At 41.0% G+C, this 20,521-nt stretch overlaps 1 protein-coding gene across 1 annotated transcript in view; it reads right to left on the bottom strand.

Annotated features, from left to right (window-relative positions):
* Positions 1 to 20,521, bottom strand: part of ERC2 (ELKS/RAB6-interacting/CAST family member 2) — a 907,564-nt gene that overhangs the window by 96,230 nt on the left and 790,813 nt on the right. Inside the window, exon 17 of the mRNA XM_041762409.1 lies at positions 2,069 to 2,257. Coding sequence (XP_041618343.1) covers positions 2,201 to 2,257 — 57 coding nt within the window. The 3' untranslated portion in view covers positions 2,069 to 2,200. The remainder of the gene's footprint in view (positions 1 to 2,068; positions 2,258 to 20,521) is intronic.

The raw sequence follows: 20,521 nt of genomic DNA on the forward strand, positions 1-20,521 counted from the left end.
CAAGAGGGACATTGGGGTTTAGATATATTGTATCATATGAAAAAAATACTTCAGTGACCAAGCCTATTACTGAGCCTCTGCAATATTCTCTCTTTCTTCCCCTTCCTCTACATTCCTGCTGACATCACACTCAGCAGATGTGTCTGAGGATTAGAAAGAAGGCCCACGTGGTGTTGCAGAGCACCAGCAGAGAGAGGGAATGGCACCAGATGAGGCTGGGCAGGTAGGCAAGGGATGGTGCATGCCAGGCCTTGCAGGCCTTAGCCAAGCATTTATATTTATTACAAGCACAAAGGGAACTGCCTAGGGGCACTTAGGAAGTAAGTGTATGATGTAATTTACATTTTATAAAGATCATTCTGCTGAGCTGTCTGATGAATTTATGCCTTGTGCCCAAAATGGATCACGAGCTCCTGGCTGACAGGGCTATCAGTATACTCCTATTAATGACCTCACCTCACGTACTTACAGAAGTTTTAAACCAATAGTGCATAAACTTTTGTGTGCAGCAGAATCACCAGGAAGCTCATTCAAACCCAGCCTGCTGGACCCCACCTGCAGAGTTTCTGCTGCAGTGGGTCTGGGAATTTGCATTTCCAACAAGTTCCCAGAAGATAGATGGTGGAAAGCAGGTTGTTGGTTTCGGCAGGGCACTTAGTGAGCCAGTGCTTAAATCTGTTTGCTGAATAAATCAGTCAATGAAGGGCCATGAAAATATGATAGAATAGAAACAATTAGTGGTTTGAATCTGACCTAAAATGGCAACCATTTATTCTAATTTGTCTTTTTCTGATCTTAAATTATTCCCCTTCACCATGTTATGCAATAATGACCAGAGAACTAAGCCCTGCATGCAGAAATATTCTAAAAGGACATAAATCACATAATTGTGATTAGGCAAGATGAGACACTTCAGAGACCACATCACCAAGTTTAATTACAAATCAAATGTCATTAAAAAACATTTTTTTTTACAAAAGTATGTGATTTATTTGTGTAGGCAGTAATTATCTGCCTCAATCCAGAAAGGATATGAGGTGGCGAGACATCCGTTGGTACTATTCCAAAACTGGAAATTAAACTGAACTCCTTGGAATTCAGGCATAAAGCTCACCATGGCCCATCCCCATCTGATTCAAAGCACGTAACACTGGTGAACACACCTGCTATAAGGAGAGGTTGTTCAAACTCTCTTTCTTGAAGGAAACCGAAAAGATCCTAATTGAGGTGCTTATTATGCCAAAATAGAAATGAAACTGAAGAATAAAAACTAAATACACCCTCAGAACCAACAGAGAGAGAATATGCTTTAGAGCTAGGGGAGTTGTCACAGACCACTATGCAAGAAGCACCCTGGGGCTCTGAGGGTTTATGTCTCCCTCCCACCTGGGGCCATGGTTTCCACATGCAAATATCCATTCACCCAGAAATTATCGTGGCCTAACTAACAACAGGCTGTCCAAACTTAGGGAGTTTAGGGGTTTAGTAGGAAGCTCTTTTGTCCGAGGCCTACAAGGTTAGAGGTTCATGTTCTGCTTAGGGAGAAAGCTGGTTAGACATACCCTAGGGCTGTGTAAGGCTATACTTAAACACTGAGGGATGCTCTCAATGCCAGCTCATTCCTTTGGCAGTTATTCCAGATCTCATGGTCTAAGAGGATGGGGAGGGGGCAGTGGTGGGAGGTGGGATTCAAAACATCAAAAGCCAGAGAATCAAAACAAGCAAGGCTGTTGAAAATCACAGACCTTGAAAAGCAAATAATAAATATAATAGTCATGAAATAGGAACCAGTGAATGAACCGTACTCTCTGTCCACATAGCAAGACACAAAACAACATGAGGCCAGCATGAGAATTTGCATCATGTGGATGATGAACCTGGATTCTTGTTCTATGCTGGGGTAATCATGGAGTAGTCTGGGTGTGAATTAAATGCAAAAATAGCAAGCTCTAGATGCTAGCAAAAAAATAAAGTATGTGTGAGCCCCCAAATCCAAGATGGTTGTTCAGGTTTCTCTCTGAGACCCAGCAGTTACCCACCTCCAAAAGGGTAAAAGTAAACATTGGACCTGCTCTGGTGTTAAACTGCCACCGGATCCTCCCCGCTGTCTCCCTCCTCCTCTTCTTCTTTACAGACAGGTAAAGTTGGATCTCTTGAAGGAACTGGGGGCTCCCACTCTAGGCAAAGGTTGGACAGGTGATCAATGTACAGCATGAGATTTGACTGTGCCTCCGTGCCTCCGACAGAGCTGGATCATCTGGGGCAATGAAAATTATAAGCAACAAGAAAGCGGTATTAACAGCAAGGGTAGGGAAGCCCAAGCATCACACACCACAATTCCCTAGGACACTCAGCAACCATTCCTCTCCTCATTCAGTCATTCTGAATACACTCATCAAGCACTGTGCCAGGCTCTGGGGATATAGCAGTGACAAATATAAATATAAGCCCTGCCTTTACGGAGTTTATGCATTTTCAGGACAATGAGACAAGCAATTAAAGGACAGTGGATAAAGGAACCTAGAGGGTGCCAGGGAGCATAAAACAAAGGCAGGCAAACCAGACTGGGGTGGTGATGGTCGTGGAAGACTTCCTGGAAGAAGTGATGTCTAACACTGAGCCTAGAGGACCCGTGGAGTTAGCCAACAGGACTATGGTGTGTTCAGCATGTGCAAGATTCTGAGATGAGAAAGCATGGTTGATCTGAGGGGCTGTTCTCAACACAAGGTGCCCCCCCCCCATCATGCAGTCATATTTTGACCTCTTCTGGTGGGATGTCAGGAAAGAACTTAGAAAATAGTTTGTTCTGTAAGAAGATGGAAAAAAGACCAATAATGCAGAGTTGAACTGCAATAGAATAGACTCAATTGCAGCAATCTGCTCTCTGAACACCAGCATCACAGGTGAGATGTCATACCTACGCAGGACCGTCAAAACAAGATGCTGGACTGAAATTTATCATCACCAAAATGAGAGCCCCAAGGCTTCTTCCCTTGGGCTCTCTCACTTTGGCCTTTCTTTTCCTCTAAGTTTCTAGGAAATCACAGAGGGAACACTTTGCAATTCTTACCCTTAACGTTCTGATGTCTAAAAGGCTGCCATAGAAATGATACCTCCCACTTGCCTAATGCAACTAAAGAAAACGGGATAGCTTCTGAAGCCAATCTTGTCATGGGGCTCCATGCAGGAAAACAAAACAAAATAAACAAAAAAACCTGTGAAAGCCTCAGTATCTTGAGTGTTGCCCAGCATTCTAGCTGCCTTTGCATTATGAAAGAGACCATTGTAGGGGATGGTTTAAGACATAGCAATAAGCACGTGGTCATTTTACCAAAACGCACAGTCCAAAGTAGCTTTCCTTTATATTTTCATATTAGCATATAATTCAAGTCCTGCAAACAACATCTCTGATTGAACATGAAAAGAATAAAACCCTCATTTCTAAAAAGCAGGGCAAGCAGCTATTTTAGAGACAAAGAAAGGATGTCTTTTTAATCTATGACAACACAAATTTGTTTAGGTTTTCCCTCCACTAAGTAAGTAAGCAATTAGGTTTTTTCCAATAAAAATATCCCTGTGCATGTGCAAACACCAGAGGCAATCATATAATTACCCTGCCCAATCACATTCAATTGCTGACAGTTGAGTTCCCACTGCTCATTAACTTCAGATCGCAATGAGGTCTTTACGGAAGCCCTTTCCCGTCTCTTTACAAAGGTTCCTATGATGCTGTGAGCAGCCCCAGCACTACCTCATGCAGGATAATCGTCCCAAAATGGCCAGGGCCAAGGCCAGCCTACTCTGACTTCCCTCTGAAAAAATAAAAAGAGAAATTTGAAGAAACACTGGCTTGAACACCCTTGCTTCATTTGGGGATCTCACTTCTAAATATAATAGTAACCTTTCACCCCCACACTTTAAGTGCCATAATTATATAATTAAAACCAATTATGTCATTTAACAGAGAGACTTTTTCAAGATCCACAGCAAGCCAATTACCTCAATCATTGACCTCAGAAGATTTCCCACACTGACCTGTAACAATGAGGATTGGGATAAATTTAGACACTGGGTTCTGAAGGTTGGCATAGACTAGCTGGGTGGGTTGTAGCTGGTCTCCTAGCCTCTAGAAGCTGAACTGAATCCATTCGAGTCTAATGTCACCACCACTACTTGTTTGCACCTTTCCAATATCCCACGGGCTGATTTTTCACAACCACTCTAATAGTATTATTACTTCTATGTTGTGGATGACATAAAGGAGGCAGAGAGAGCTGTGGAATTATCTCAAGTGATAGCTAGTTAATGGTAGAGATAGGTCTTTAAAGGCAAGGCCAGGGAAAGGACCTGAGGCTTCCCCCTTCAAAATCCCAAGCCTTTTCTTAGCAAGAAGTGTGTAGTGTATAGTGTATGTGTGTGTGTGTTTATGTGTGATTACCCTCCTGGACATCCATCCTTTCTATTTTGATTATCTTGCCCCAATTTCCCTTTGATGTAACACATCTACCCACTTCCAGCTTACATGCATCACATCAAAGTTCAGCTACAGCTCAGGAGTGTGTTAGAACCTTGGCCTCAGCTAATCAGCTCCTAGAATTCCCCTAATTACTTCATTGGCTCAGGGATGAGCATGTGACTCAATATAAGCCAGTGAGATACACTGAGATTCACTCTTCCTAACTGGGCTTGCATGTGGGGAGGTACCATCTGGCGGTGGAGTAGCCATTTAGCTACCACTGAAGGAGTGAGGGAGAAGGCAGCCAAGAGATGTAGAGAGAGAACCTGAGTCCAGGAAACATCCCTGGAATCCATCAGGTTGAGAATAGAGGCATTTAAAACATGGGATAGTTCAACAGCATATTAGAGAAAATATGAAGAGCGCTACCACCTACAGCTTCAGTAGGCTTGATTACAAGGATGGAATTAATTGACCGTGGCTTTGAGCAGCAGTTCTGCCTCCTGCTCACAACACAGTTAAATGCCTCCTATTTTTGAGTTATTTAAAGAACATACCATTTTATGGGCAGGAGGAAGCACTTTAATCTGCAAAATGATTTTTATCACAAACTAAACATCCTTGTAACTTTTTGGTCCTCTGCTTTGGTCTGAGTTGTCTCTTCTTGGAGCTGAGACAGCTGTTGGAGCCGAGAAGACCTGCCTTGACCTTGCACTTTGCCCTGCTTAGTAGTACCCTTGTGCTCTCCAATTCCTGGGTCTGTGTGGAATATAAGAACTCAGGACATTTGCACTCATGAAAATGGAGCTCCTTCCTTCCTTCCTTCCTTCCTTCCTTCCTTCCTTCCTTCCTTCCTTCCTCCCTCCCTCCCTCCCTTCTTTCTTCCTTTCCTTTCCTTTCCTTTCCTTTCCTTTCCTTTCCTTTCCTTTCCTTTCCTTTCCTTTCCTTTCCTTTCCTTTCCTTTCCTTTCCTTTCCTGTTTTTTCTTTTTCCTCAGGCCTTGAGGAAAAAGAAAAAAAGACCAAGAATTCCTCTAACGCAAAATTTTTGACTTTGGTACTACTGAAATTTGGGGACAGATAATTCTTTGTCTTTGAAACTCCTTTATGCCTTATAGGATATGAAGCAAAGTTCCTATGGCCTGTACCTATGAGATGCCAAGTAGCATCTCTCTCCCTAAGTTGGAGAGATAAATGTCTCTTCACATTATCAAATATCTATCTAGGAGTCTGGGCCAAGATGACCTCCATTTGAGAACCACTGCTTTGACAGAACATTTGAGGTATTTATTGGATTTTCCTCATAGCATCTTTGAAAATAAAATTTCTTGTAGTATTGTGATATCTTCTACTTAAAGTGTGAGGAATGAGGGCACCACCACACACCTAGAACTTTCTAAGAGCCATGTAAAATATAAGCTGAGGAGAGCTAACTAAACAAAAAGACCAAAGAAAGCAGCACCCCCTACTATCAGGGCCATGAAGCCACAGAAGACTCACCGACCCATTAAGGACCAAGGTGGGGAAAACTATATCAAATACAAAGTATTTTATCTTAAACCAGAAAGAGTTAAAGGATATGGAGGAGAAAATTAGAAATGAAGAACAAGCATCTATGCAATGAGTTCCAAAGTGGATAGATATCCTGCTTCTCATTCCACAGGAAAGAAAATGAAATCTTAAGATTCTTGCTGGGTTTCCTGGATTTAGGTCCAATGAAAAAGCTGGAAGAGGCTGGGCTCAAACATCTCAAAAGATGCCTCCAACGGCCTAAAACACACTGTGAAGAAAAAGTCCAAAATGGTAAAGCCTTACTTCTTTGGGCAAATGTAGGCAAAGACATTTAAAATAAGAAAAATGAGGGCAGCCCTGGTGGCACAGCGGTTTAGCGCCGCCTGCAGCCCGGGGTGTGATCTTGAGACCTGGCATCGAGTCCCATGTCGGGCTTCCTGCATGGAGCCTGCTTCTCCCTCTGCCTCTCTCTCTCACTCTCTCTCTCTGAATAAAAAAATAAAAAATAAAAAAAAAATTGAATGGATTCATAGAATATTTTTTAAAGTAAAGGCATTTATTGACTTTCTTTGAAATTCCAGCAGTAACTAAGAATGGATTGGCAGATGTCCTTCCTTCAGGATGGATTTGAATGAAAGGTAAGGTATAATTTATTTAATTAGCATATGCATTGTTAAGCCCTGAAGAAGGGCCTGGAATTGGTTTGTCCTCTCAATGAGCTAATTGGTTGCATCTTTACACAACTGCTAGCTGAGGCCAAGCACAACTCTACAGTGGTGAGGTTCCAATGAGGTTTTGCTTCAAGGCACTGACTTATATGTACCTTAAAGTACTGACTTCTGTCAGGAACCAGGTTGGTTTATGTATGATGACTGGCCTTTGACGGACTGGATCCAAATATGGATCCTTTGGCGGAATACGGATCCAAATGTTTGGATTCTAGCAATTTCTCTCACTGAAAGTTCTAATGCCTTAGGGGATGGAGAATTGTATCAGGAGAGTTCAGATGATCACATCTGGGACACCCTGCCTCCTCAGTTCCTATGCAGCCTCCTCCTGCATTTATCATCATGCTCCAGCTGTCCCATTCTTCTAATTGCCCTCCACTTCTCTCCTGCAACCAGTGAAATCTGATGACTAGGGTGTAGCCATGTCTCAAATGGAGAAAGAACAAGAATAAAAGGATCTCCAGAGGTCTTGGCCCTCCTCCCCTTGTGCTTTTAAGCTTGTTTTTTGCTTTAATAAAAAGCTAGAATAAACAATAACGGGAAAAATAGAAGTACTTGTCTGAAGGTTCTAGCAGCAGAAGTCCATAGGGACTCTTACAGCTATGTAAAAAACTATCCTTTACAGAATTTAATAATTAAATCTGCAGGAACTAGTCCTCAACTCTTGATACATAAAGAGTGAATTTCTCAGAACATACTCTTTGTGTGAATAAGTATCTCCACCCCAGCCGCTCTCTACTGAAATCATTCATCTCTGCCTACCTGTGTTTCTCAGAATACCTGGGTACATCAACAGAGATAAAAGAGAAGAGTAACCCACTTCCAATTCTAGCTGGCATTAAAACCACAGGATAAGTCTTGTGTGTCTTGATGGAGGTACCTCCTGACTGACTTTACACACTGGTGTGTAAGCATTTTGTTTGTACCAAAGACTTTAGTCAAAGTGAATACACAGGTCTGCTTGAGCAGGCATATGCCCCTGTTTCTGAAAAAAATGAAAATCAATGCTCTAGGTATACAATAAGACAAGTTCTAAGTCATCTGATATCTGATTCTAGAATCTACAGCGTAGATAGAGGTCAGGAGACAGTTAAGAAAGACTGGGAATTCTTTCTCTTTGAGTCCAAGAGTAAAAGGCAGTTGGCAGGTTTAGGAGAGCCCTTACCACTCCCCAGGTCTGCAATGTCTTTCCTCATTTGTATTTCTCTCCCTTCCTCCATGTGGAAAACTCAGAAACTGCCCAGATTTCCTTTGGTAAAATAAAAATATTTTTTCCCAATTACATGAACTTAATTTAATCAATTCTGGGGGTAACAAAGATAGCCAACAATCTATTATATCATTATATAATGTCACTAACTATAATCAGAACTCGAATGGATAAGGCCTTGGAGTACCTACAAAAAAAGGCAGTATCTTTCTTGTGCCTTAGAGCACCTATAAAATATTATCACCCCCACTTTTCAGAAGAGGAAACTGAGGGAAAAAAAGTTAAGTGACTTACACAATTCACCCAGCTAGCCAACGACAAAAAGAGATTTCAAGTCCCAATGCCTAAATACATGGCCACTTTACTATGTTAAATGATTAGTTATATAACCTATGATTTAAAAAAAAAAATACAGACTTTACTCATTTATTTTCCCTCAAAAACAATCTACCACTTTAAGGAAGCTTATTATCATGCCCAATGATATGAACCATAAAACTGTTTTGAATGTTTATTTCATACTTATTGACATCTACTAAGCAGATCTACCATGTGCATACTTATCATCTCAAAGGAAAATACATTATTTAGTTTTTGGGTTTTATCTTATCCATTCTTGGTCCCTGAAACAGCACAAGAAATGTGTTCACTCTGTTCTTATTTGTTGTCATAAGATACTAGCGGCATGCTGGGAAGTAATGTTCCACACTTTGTGTTAAGACTTTTCTTTTTTAAACAGAGCTTGTGTAAATCACAGACAAAGTTGACAAATTTCACGGCTTAGTCATGGCTAGCAGATCAGATTTCATGGTTTGACAGAGATTAACAAGAAAATCATATTAGGGTTACAACTATTAGTAGATTCTTAGATATTTGGTAAAGAAACTCCAAGCTCTCCAAAACTTCATTGCCCACTGCGTGCCACTGCCATCCCTCTTCCCATGGATGCAAAGCTCCCATTACTCCAGGGATCCTGGAGCATTTCACCAAGTCACCTCCTGGCTACAGCAGGGTTGAGCTAGTGCCTAATGGTGTCCAGGAAAAGGTCTAGCATCTCAGAATAAAGCAAGGTTTAGCATTTTCAACTCAATTCATAAGAGTGTAGGGAGAAAAAACACACCATGTTTGTACATAACACAGGCATTTCACCCTAGCATCGTACACACTAAGGAGGGGAATCACAGTTGTTGAAACTAAGATATTTTAGGTAAAAATTAAGTTTTTACATCTTTATGAGGAGGCAATTCAGCAGAGGCCTTGTTAAAAGTGGTGGCTTGCAAGCAGAGACTTCAAAAAGCCTGCTGCCTGCAGAGCCATTTGGCCTGAGGGCTCTGCATATCCTCTTTCTGGTAAGAGAGGCGGACTAGCTCGTCAACTTTGCATAAAAGACAGCCAATTTGTCAGCCATTTGCTTTAATTCTCTTTCCTAGTCTTTCTAATGATAAACTCCATACACCTTCTGGTCTTCTATATCACATATCTGACTGGAGAATGGAAATTCACTCTAGTCTCAGTCCGGTTTCCTTCCCAGGCGATCCTCCTGGGTCTTATAGGATGTCCTTAATCAGAACCACATTCCTCAGCTAGAGGAAGTCCTTGCACAGACGCTGGCAAGACACTAGGGCAAATTAGTTTCAGAACACGGAAGGTCAGATTGGGAATAAAAGCTGCAGTCATCTATTGTGTTTTCTTTAGATGAGAAAATTAAGGCAGGGTGCCTGACTCCTAAGAAACAAAGATTTGGATAAGCAGCAGCCACTTAGGAAAGGAGTTCCCCGGACTACTGAGCACAATGGTCAGTTGTGGAAATGGAAAGTCCTTAAACATTCCAGGTATTCTGGACATGAGCAAGGATTTTCTCATTTTCTCTGGATAGATTTTTATATTTCAGGAACACCCTAGATTGGTTAAAAAACACTAAAAAAGGTATTACAAGTTTTGTAAAAAAAAAATAATTGACAACCAACTGTGCATGTGTATACACACATCTGTATGTATATTACACACATTAGGTGTGTCTTAGATAAATAAAACATATTTTAGGGCAGCCCAGGTGGCTCAGCGGTTTAGCACCACCTTCAGCCCAGGGTGTGGTCCTGGAGACCCGGGATCCAGTCCCACATGGGGCTCCCTGCATGGAGCCTGCTTCTCCCTCTGCCTGTGTCTCTGCCTTTCTCTGTGTGTCTCTCATGAATAAATAAAAAATCTTTAAGAAAAATTAAAAATATATTTTAATAATAATAATAATAATAATAATAATAATAATAACTATCATTTACTGTGCTCTTACATGACAGGCACTCTGCTAAGCACTTTCCATGATTTAGTTCATTTACTCTCTCAACAGAGTAGCATGGTAGGGACTATTGTTGTCCCTCATTTATAGATTAAAAAAAAATCCTGAGATCAGAGGGGATTCCAGCCACAAGATTAGTCAGAGAGCCTAAAATTGATCCCAGGGGTATCTGAGTCCTGAGCCTGTGTGTTTAACCACCACGGGATGCTCAGCCCTGCAAATTCTCATCACTTCCATTGAGATGAGCGCCCAAGCTGACTCTGAAAAAAAAAAAAAAACCAACAACAACAACTTCCTAGGGAGAAGGGATGGGGGCCATATTACTTCACTAGCATATGAGTGTGAGAGTTCTGTCTACAAGGCTCCTGGCAGATGGAGGGGAGGGGTGTGAGAAGAGGGAGAAGTGGTTGCAGAAGCCTAAGACGGGGCTTCTCTGCAATTTTGCCCAGGACTAGCCTGCCTGGGGAGATGCAGAGAACCAGAAGGACCAGGAGGCTTAGAGGAAATCTGTCCCTCATCCAATTTCAAACTAGTAGCCTTCCCTTGTCATGAATGGGCTTGCCCTAGAGATTTGGAGCAAGAAGCATTTCTAGTGTGCTTCTACCTTAACTAACACCACAGGGCAGCTAACAATTACAAAAGGAATGAACTTTTTCATCAAACGCCCTTCCATAAAACCATTTCCCAGGAAATGTAACGCAGCATGGAGCTAGCCGACTGCAATTTTCCACCAACAATGAGCATCGTGGGGCACAGGTACTATATTTAAACGGATTTTCCTCCAGCTTTTTGGCAAGGCTCTCTCTCGAGGAGACTTAGCTGGGACGAGGTCTCATTCCCCTCCAGCCAGCAGGATCGGAATGTTTAATACGACCCTGTCTCTTCAACACCCATGTGTAAAACGCCAATAAACAAGCCGGCAAAGACCTGCAGGTCTAATTGCCTTTTAACTCCGCCAAGATGATAAACTCCCAGAGCAAGGAAGGAAAGACTCCCAGGGATTTAACAAGTTTATCTGCCTGCCACTTGAACATTTTCTGTCTGCCTACACTTCAGTGAATTCACCAATAAAAGGATAAAAGGGCCCCGAACCTCAGACCCCTCAATGGCCAAGAAGCTCCAGATTCAAAACGTATGCCAGCAAAAATCAACTGGTTAACTGAATTTTGTTTTATGTGTTTGTAAGATCTGGAGCAAGGAAAGTGGGACCACTTGCTCATTTCTTGCACCAGCCACTTCCCTTTTATTGGCCGAGGCCTACAAATCTTCACCTACAACAAAGAAAACTGTCCTTGCAAGGAAACGGAGAGAGGCAACTCCTTCAGAAACTTCATACATTCAAGTTAAAGGCCTGTACCCACAGGGGAAAAGCCAGATGAGCATCATAGTGTCACTTCTACAAGCATATTCTTCATCTCTCTTTTCCTGCTGCACTGACTTTCAAGTTAGCATCTTAACTGTTTCCCTGGTTTGTACCCTATCACTCGGGAGAAAAATCCTGAGAACTCAGTACCAATTAGAGTTAATTTGGAAAAGCAAAGTAAAACAAAACCAAAGACTTGAGGGGTAGTACAGCAAGATGGTGCCATTCAAGACATAAAAGTAGGATGAGGGGCACTTGGCTGGCTCAGTCAGTAAAGCATTTGACTCTTGGTCTTGGGGTTGTGAGTTCCAGCCCCACATTGGGTATAGAGATTACTTACTACCTTTAAAAAAATAAAAATAAAAGAGTGATTGGACACAGACTCTCTAGGAGGCCACTTCACAATAGGTATCAATGTACATGTGCAACTTCCCTTTTAGTAATTTATTCTAAATAAATTATTAGACAACTGCTTAAAGATGAAGCCCAAGGAGCTATGGCATTCTAATAGGAAACATTTATAAAGAACTAAGTGTTCATTGTTAAGGACTGATTAAATAATGCAAAATTCTATACCCTGAAGCTATGAAAATGGCGCCCTAGGTATAATCTATTAATGCAGAAATGTGTCCAACATACAATGTTAACAGTTCAAATAGCAAGTTATAAAGATATTTATAACATGGTTTCATTCTTTTTTGTAAAGAGGTTAGATATAGAAAAAAAAAGACTGGGAAGGCACACAGCTCACCAAAATGTTAGTATTTCTGGATGGTGGAATTCTTTTGCAAAGATTTTTGAATTATTTGATATCTTTAATAATAAAAATGCATTGCCTTTAAAATCAGTTTGCGAGCACTAAAGCTAAACAATAGAATATCCCACTACCACCACCACCTGATCAATAGGAAGACAATCACATCTGAAATAACTTATGGAAAGGTTCAGCCTTCCTTTTTCAAGGAGATATGAGTACAGAACATTAAAGGATTTGGCTTTGATTTATCAGCACATATAATTGTTGTTCAAGTGTATTCTCCAATGAGATGAGAATGAATGGCAAACCACAAGTGGACTCAAAACCCCAGAGGGCCTATTTCCCAGGGGGCCCATGCCCGTCTCATCAGGGTACAAACACTGAGAGCTCCTCTATTAAGCTGATGTGTTCTACTCAATAAAATAAGAGTAGCTCTAGAGTAGGGTGCTTGCCAAATGAAAAATCTGAAGCACTATTTTTCTATTAAAATCTCATCCATGTTTTTCCTATTGGAACCTGGAAACTGGACAAATTCTAAAGGAATCCAAAGGAATTTCTTTAGAAAAGAATTCTGTTAACACCAAAAGCTCCCCAAGCACTACACAAAGCAAATGCTAGATTTCATTATGCTGAAATGTAAAAGCAGGGGTTCAAACCCAAAATGATGTGTCCTTCGCACCAGGCTTTGTGTATATCAGAGCTTATGCATTTGTACACTTATCCTCGTACATTTCTGCATCTCCCCTCCTTCATAATTTCATAATCAGTTCCAGATTTCCTATTTCTTCCACATTGTAAGGCATGGAATTTTGGATTTGGAAGATACAAGGTTTAAAGGTATAGCAGAACAGTGGAAAGTATGATAAAAATAAAACCAAAATTGAAGTTTTGTTGCATACCTCCTGAGAAGTAATGAATTGAGTGCATATCTCAGGGCCCATTTGACTCTTAGAAACAGAACATGGACACATGCAAGAATTTCATGCACAAACTGGATCCTTTGGTTGGGACAAGTCCTTATTAATAGATGAAGCTGTAGGAAGCAAAAAGCATTCCTCCATGTTATAATACATCTGTGATAGGTATGCCTGCCAAAGCACTGTAATGCTACTCTCAAAATTCAGAACTCTGTCCCTAGTAAACAGAGGAAACCAAAAGATCAGGTTAATCTAGGATAAACGTCATCTCTAGAGTTCAAAGACAACTGGTCTCTCTACGGGTTTTAGTTGGAGGCTTCTTTGAAGGATAGTTCTCAAATTCATTAAAGAATTTTCACTGACTTCACAGACTTCGGCATTAAATAGATAACTTGAGCTCTTCATTGCCCTGCAAAATGACTGTTCACCTTTGAAGCTCTGCAAATTGGGATTAAGTTGGCTGTTTGCCTTTTACCTCAAAGATGACTCCACTCCATTGATCACTGAGTCTGGGGCAATCACCTGGTTGATCAATGATATCAAATTTATGTCTATAATGTGTGATTTTAAAAACACACATTCTCTTTTGGGTTGGTTTTGTTTCAATTTTTGCTTCAGATGTAATCAAACTGCTTGATATCAATGCTTCTCTTCATAAAAAACTTCAGGAAATACATTATGTTTTAAAAACCCAAGTTTAATTTTCAACTAACTTGAAAGACATGTGGAGTTTTTAGATGCATAAATTCATTTTAAAATTCTTCCCTGAATTTCACCTACTCAAATGCTGTAGAGGCTGAGGCATCTCATCAGATCTTCATGTGTTCTTTGGTGCAGCATTTACTTGCTTTTCACAATGACTCTGCACATTCCAAAGAGGGCTCAGCATAAACACACACACCAACAAGCCTTCAGCTTACACCCTCTAACTCCACCGTCTGCTTCCTGCACACCCCATAATCTAAAACATCTCTTCTTTGCAGGTATATGGTCTTGGATTTGTCACGGCGAACGCGAGACTTTACAAGGCCAATAAAATGACAGCTGCACAGAGGGGACGGGGTGGCTTTTACCGACTCTGAAACACCACTGCCTTTAACTCTCAGGGATCAGGAACTTGAAAGCACTCCGATTCACTTAGCTCTGTGTTTGTCATAAAGTTAAGGCTAATCAGATTTCCCCCAACTTGCAGCCCTATCTTAAATCCCCAAGCTTCTCCTATGCAAACTTAACTGATGGAAGATGTGATTATGCCTTCTCAGGTCATAAATTCTAGATATTTATAACATAACTGTTGTCATTTAGGTCAATTAAGATGCTTTTACTGGCTCAGAACAACTACCTATGGGGCTTGTCCAATACCCCTGACAGTGGTTTATGACCCTTAGGGTGATTTTATCTCATAGGGATATGAAAGATGGCTGCATGTAAAAATGGTCAGGAGATTCTTGAAGAATTTTCCCCATACTGTGATCATACCCATTGCCACTCTGTTCCTGGAAGCTCAGACCCCTTGCTTATCCATAAAAACCACTGACTCTAAAATTTCCCCTAGAGTTGGTTTCTTTGATCACCCTTTCTCCCCCTAAGACCCGAGAGGGGAGATAACACCTCCTGAGACACTCTATGATGAAACTCCTAAGTAGTGGACTGGGAAATGCTAGACTTTTCTACATGCATAAAATGTCCCTAAAGACTCATGGGTTTTACCTTTCACATGGGGCCAACTGCTCCCTCAGGAAAGGCAGAATAAGGTGACAACAAAGAAAGAATGGAACATATTTGGGGATTTCATGTAGATAGGTTTCAGCTTTTCCTTTTCCCTTGTGGAATAGCACTCATCTACCATCATCTTCCCCTTGCTGTTTCTTCTTTCAGCAAGGCCCCTAGGCACCCACTATATTTCAGGCACAGTGTAGGTGATACAGATTGAGAAAATCCCAGGCTGGCTGGAAACCCAGGCACATTACTAATTAGAATACAAAGTATTAACAGGTTGTGCACAGCAAATTCTAGAAGGACTGATAAGTGGCATTTCCACTTTTGGAAGGGAGGCAATTGTCCTTGGGAAAAAGAATTTCTTGTCTGAGGCAGATAACTACACCAAATGGAGGAGAAGGAACAGCCTTGCCAGCAAGGAGAGCAAAAGCCAAGACATGGATTTGAGGAGGGTATAGCACGTGTGAGAATGCCAAACAGGCTGGTGTTCCAGAGCATCACGTGCCAGATGGGCAGTGGTGAGAGCTGAGGCTAGGAAGCAAAACCAGGACAAGATGCTGTGGGGTTTTTTTTAAGATTTTATTTTTTATTTTAAGAGAGAGAGCATGAGCAGGCAGGAGGGGCAGAGGGAGAGGGAGAAGCAGATTTCCTGCTGAGCTCAGGGAGCCTGATACAGGATTTGATCCCAGGACCTGGAATCATGACTTGAGCTGAAGGCAGACATATAATCAATGGAGCCACTCAGGTGCCCTACCCTGTGGGGTTTGTATTTACATTACATAGTGATCACCCTTCTTGTTCAAAGGAGACCTGGTATAATAGTACCCCTTTCCACAAACTTGTTAGATATGGCTGAGTAAGAACCATTTCTTCTTCTTACCCAAATCTATTTTCTCCATCAGCATCAACAGCTGCCATTTGTAAAATCCCCCAGTCTAACCTGACAAAGTTAACTCTTTGAAACTCTAGTCATACTTCCCTTGGTGGAGAACACTTTGCTTTTGATTACTAAACCAACTTCTGTTTGTAGAAGCCAAGGAAAACATCCAAAATTCTACCTGGTAAACATATGCTAAGTGCTGACTCCATATAAGGTACTGCTCTGTGGATGAGTCAGAAACATGGTTCAGGAGGTGTTACCTCAGTATGCAGTGTGACTTTGAGGTACACAAGTGACACACCTTGGATCTTAGAATTTAAAGGTCTTTTACTAATATGATTTTTTCTTGCATTTCTGATGATAATTTGGTTGGATTTGGCCAAAAAACAAAACAAAAACAAAAACAAAAAACAAAACCTCACCAAAACCAACTAACTAACTAACTAACTAACTAAATAAATAAAATCTCCCAAACCACATCTACTATGCAAAAGAAGAGCACTGATGTGGAAAATATGCTACAGCTATAGCATTTGCAAGTTTGTAGTATAGGAAAATGCAACTCTTGCAAAATGGAAGCAATCTAAATTAGCTGCTTAAATGTACTACAGAGATGGAGAGTCAGAAATGACAGTGTTGACCTAGGCAGTCACAAATTTCTCAAAACTAAAATTACTTCATTTTTAAGAGACTTATGGAAGTTTTTGCTGCTGTTATAAAGTTAAAATACTCAACTCTGTTTGTTTATATTCTATCTCGTTCTGAGAAGATTAAGGCACCTAATACCAAATAGAAGAGGCTCTTATTACTGGAGAAGGGGAGTGAGAGCTTGAGTTACATCCACCATGCAAAGGTCAGGTTGGCTCTAAGTGGGATTGGACAGTGCTAATAAAACTCAGAATACTTTTCTAAAAAGGAATATACTGATTTAATGCAAAGATCTCCAGCTGCTCAGTGATAGGCGAAGAGCTAAGAACCCAGTTCTAGAGGAAACCTGGGAACCATGAGCTTCACTAGCTGTATAAAATCTCAGATAAAAAATTCACACTTTCTCATTTGTTCTCTATGCCTGGATATGTGTTTATATGCATTTGACCTGTCGGACAGCATAAGGGGCATAGTGCAGCGTGGAGGCCCTGCTCCACTGCCTGATTTGCTTTACGGTTTCACCATCTGGGCAAAGTCATCTAATCTCTCAGTCCCTCAGTCTCTTCATCTGAAAATGGAGCTACTCCTTACCTCGGAGGATTACTGTGAAGATTATAAGAATGAATACAGGGAAACAGTGCCAGTGCATATTACATACTTAATAAATGTTAGCTACAATTCTTATTTTCTAGCTGTCTGTTAAGCAGAATGAGAACAACAGAAATAAAGACCACTGCTTTATTATAAGGAACTTATAGTCTAGCTGAAGACAAGATGGCCAGAAGAGAAACCATGGTGATCCACAAGGGAATCCTGAGGAAAACTGAGTGAGGACATTCTAAGAGCCTCAGGAGGTAAGGAAAAAGAGAGATAATGACATTTTCAAATTTTTTTGGAGGCTTAAAGGATTATATCTAGGCTGAATCCAATAGGCAGGCTTCAGACAGAAAATAGGGCACTTCAGACAATGGCAAACAATACTCAAGAAGACATGGAAAGAAAAATGGACACTATATATTTTTAGAAGAGGAAAAAATATCTCATTATCTGGGAGTGGTGGAAAATTCATAAAAACTTCCTCAGGGGACCTATTTGGGAGGAATATGAGGACTGAGTAGAGGTAGTTGAACTTAATGTGGTTGGAAACAAGAGAAACTGGCAATCTGTCATCATGGGAGGGACTCAGAGAAAGTGTTTCAGGAAGGTAAACCTGGCTGAGGCACTCAGGTTGGATGGGCTGGGAAAGTTCTGATCAGGGAGGCCACCAAGAGGCCAGTGGAAGGGTGAGGTCCTGTGGCCCACACCAGACTGCTGAGACGACAGATAGGGAAGTGGAGGATGATAAAGGCTCTCTGGTCAATGACTAGACATCTGAATACAAGGTCTAAATGCACTGGGTATAGAGTCCCGTAGGATGGGTTTGAGGCTCAGCTCTGCCATTCAGCAGCCCTGAGCCCAGGGCACTGACTTTTTGTAAGTTCAGCTTCCTCTCTTGCAAAATGGAAGCAAAAACGCTTACTTCATATGAATGAAAAGCTAAGGTCCACTTAGCATGACACGTGGCTCACTCCAAAGTGGTAAAATTAGAAAAAAAAAAGTAACCATTTACTTGGTATGATACAGAAGGAATTAAAAATGAGAGGCAAGAAAAAGAGGTTGTACCTCTGGTCCCTAAGCCAATGAAGAAAGCAACAGATCTGGCTGCCCTCTGGTTCACTCTTCAGATCTCATTAACATTTAACACCAGGCTTTAATGCCTCAGAGACAAATAGAGGTGTCAATATGAATAGAGACTCATGTATTGTATCCTCTTTATTATACATCTAACTCATTTCCATCTCACCATGGAAACCAAGTCCTGTCAAAAATATCAGAGCAAAGGAAAATAGTGATAGCTTTGCCTCATTTAAAAGAAATAGCTTAAGATTTTTTTTAAAAAAAGGTAGGTACTTTGCACTTTATTTCATAAGAAAAGGGAGGAAAAAAAGATGACACATTGTACCAGTGATTACCTGCCCATTTTAAGCCCTGTCAGCAGCATAAAGACTTAAAGCAAAGCTAAATCCAGGTGCATTATTTCTTTAAGCCCCTTTGATAACTCAAGGGGACTGAAAGGCATGTCTGTGTTTCTACAGGAGGATTGTGGTGGGTTCAGAAACTTTTAAAGAAGTGCCCTATTATCTCAGGTAGGTGTGTTCCAAAGAATTTAAACTGAATGTACTTTTGTTTTAGTTCCCAAGAAATGTTCCTCATCCACCTAACTTTCCCAAAGTCCATCTTGCACAATGCAAATTGCAGAGGTAAGCAGCGCTTGACCTAATAAGTCTGGAATGAATAGCGAAGGAAGTGGGTAACACAAGGAAATTCTTCATCAGCATGCCTTTTTGACCCTTGCAGAACTGTCCTCGATGGCCTGGAGCATGCAAGGCTTTGCTTCCCTCTTGGGCTGTGAGGTATTTGCAGACAAAGTTTTGACAAAAGCCACAAAATCAAAGGGGATCAGGCAAAATGACCTGCTGCTGACCAGTGCTGATGGGCAGCTCTGGTGGTCACCAGAATAAGGACTTCAGACCCTTCAAGAAATCAGCAGGAAAGAAATGATGGAGTAACTTCCCTAAGTCTGCTAAAGCATATTCACTGAGGAAGGGACCCTCCAATCTATATACCCCCTAGACTATGGAAATGCCGGAACAATTATCCTTTCATCCATCTTTTACAAATGCAACTAATATTATGACACCAATGAATTTCTAATAACCAGCCAGCTTCCTTACTGAATACAGCCCTAGCCAGTGATTGCTTTGATTACAGAAGGAAATAAATAGCTTCTTAAGGTCCTTTGGATAAGGTAGCATTGGGAAAGTAACCTATACTAGACACATGATACAGAAGAATTGCTCCTGTGGACCAAAGACATAAAACCCAAAGAGAAATACTTTTAGCTACTGCAGAAGCTCCACAAGCACACATAACTTGCTATCTGTGCATAAGAGCAGTTCGTTTGTACCACCTCTTGGACCTGGAGTTCTGTTCAACATGTGAGAACCATGTAATCTTGGGCAAGTAAGAATATCCCTGAGTCACTGTTCCTAGCCTTTAAGAGGAAGCAAATATCTACCTACTTCGCAGGACATCATATATGTCAAATGAACTAATGCATATAAAGCACTTAGATTATGCCTGGCATGTGAGAATCATGCTATAAATATTAGCTATTGCTATTAATGTAAAATCAAGAAAAACACGACTTTTACCCTCACTAGACATTGTTATTATTCAGGGCTATCAGTAAATTCTTTTCAGTGGAGAAATCTTCCCTAAATGAGATAGGAACAAATCATAATTTGGCTTCAGCTCCACAATACTGTTGAGTCAACTGTTTCTTTAGCAATTTCTCTTTTGTCTGGGTCTATTTAACAATCATCATTAGTATAGCACATCAGACTGGTCATAGAGGTGATCTGATATTGTCACTTTTGTACTTGGAAGCTATTAATGTGTAGACAAGATTAGTGGGAGGACAAATGATTTAGAGTCTGGAATCATGGGACCATGGAGCTGCCTAGGCCCTTGAAAACCTTTTTTTTTTTTAAGATATTATTTATTTGAAAGAGAGTGAGAGTATGTGCATAAGAAGGACCAACAGAGGGAGAGGGAGAAGCAGGCTCTCTGCTGAGCAGGAAGCCTGATGCGAGGCTCCATCTCAGGACCTTAGGATCATGACCAGAGCTGAAGGCAAATGCTTAGCAAACTGAGCCACCCAGGTGCCTCCCTACCCCCTGAAACTTTTTAGTTTAACTGCTTCAGGGTAGAGACACCAAGCAGGAAAATATCTTGCTTTGGGCCATAGGTCTGGCCACTATCACTTTTAATTTAAGAGATTGGCTATTCCTCGAAGTTTTAGTAGAACTTGACTGTAAAATTATCCTGACTTGATTTGGTGAGGAGGATGGAGGTGGGGTCATATTTTAGCTACAGATTTAGTTCCTTCAATGGTTACTGGTATATCCAGACTTGCTTCCACTTTATTTGGAGTC

Source organism: Vulpes lagopus, chromosome 7, assembly GCF_018345385.1.
Source record: "Vulpes lagopus strain Blue_001 chromosome 7, ASM1834538v1, whole genome shotgun sequence".
Classification (NCBI taxonomy): Eukaryota; Metazoa; Chordata; class Mammalia; order Carnivora; family Canidae; genus Vulpes; species Vulpes lagopus.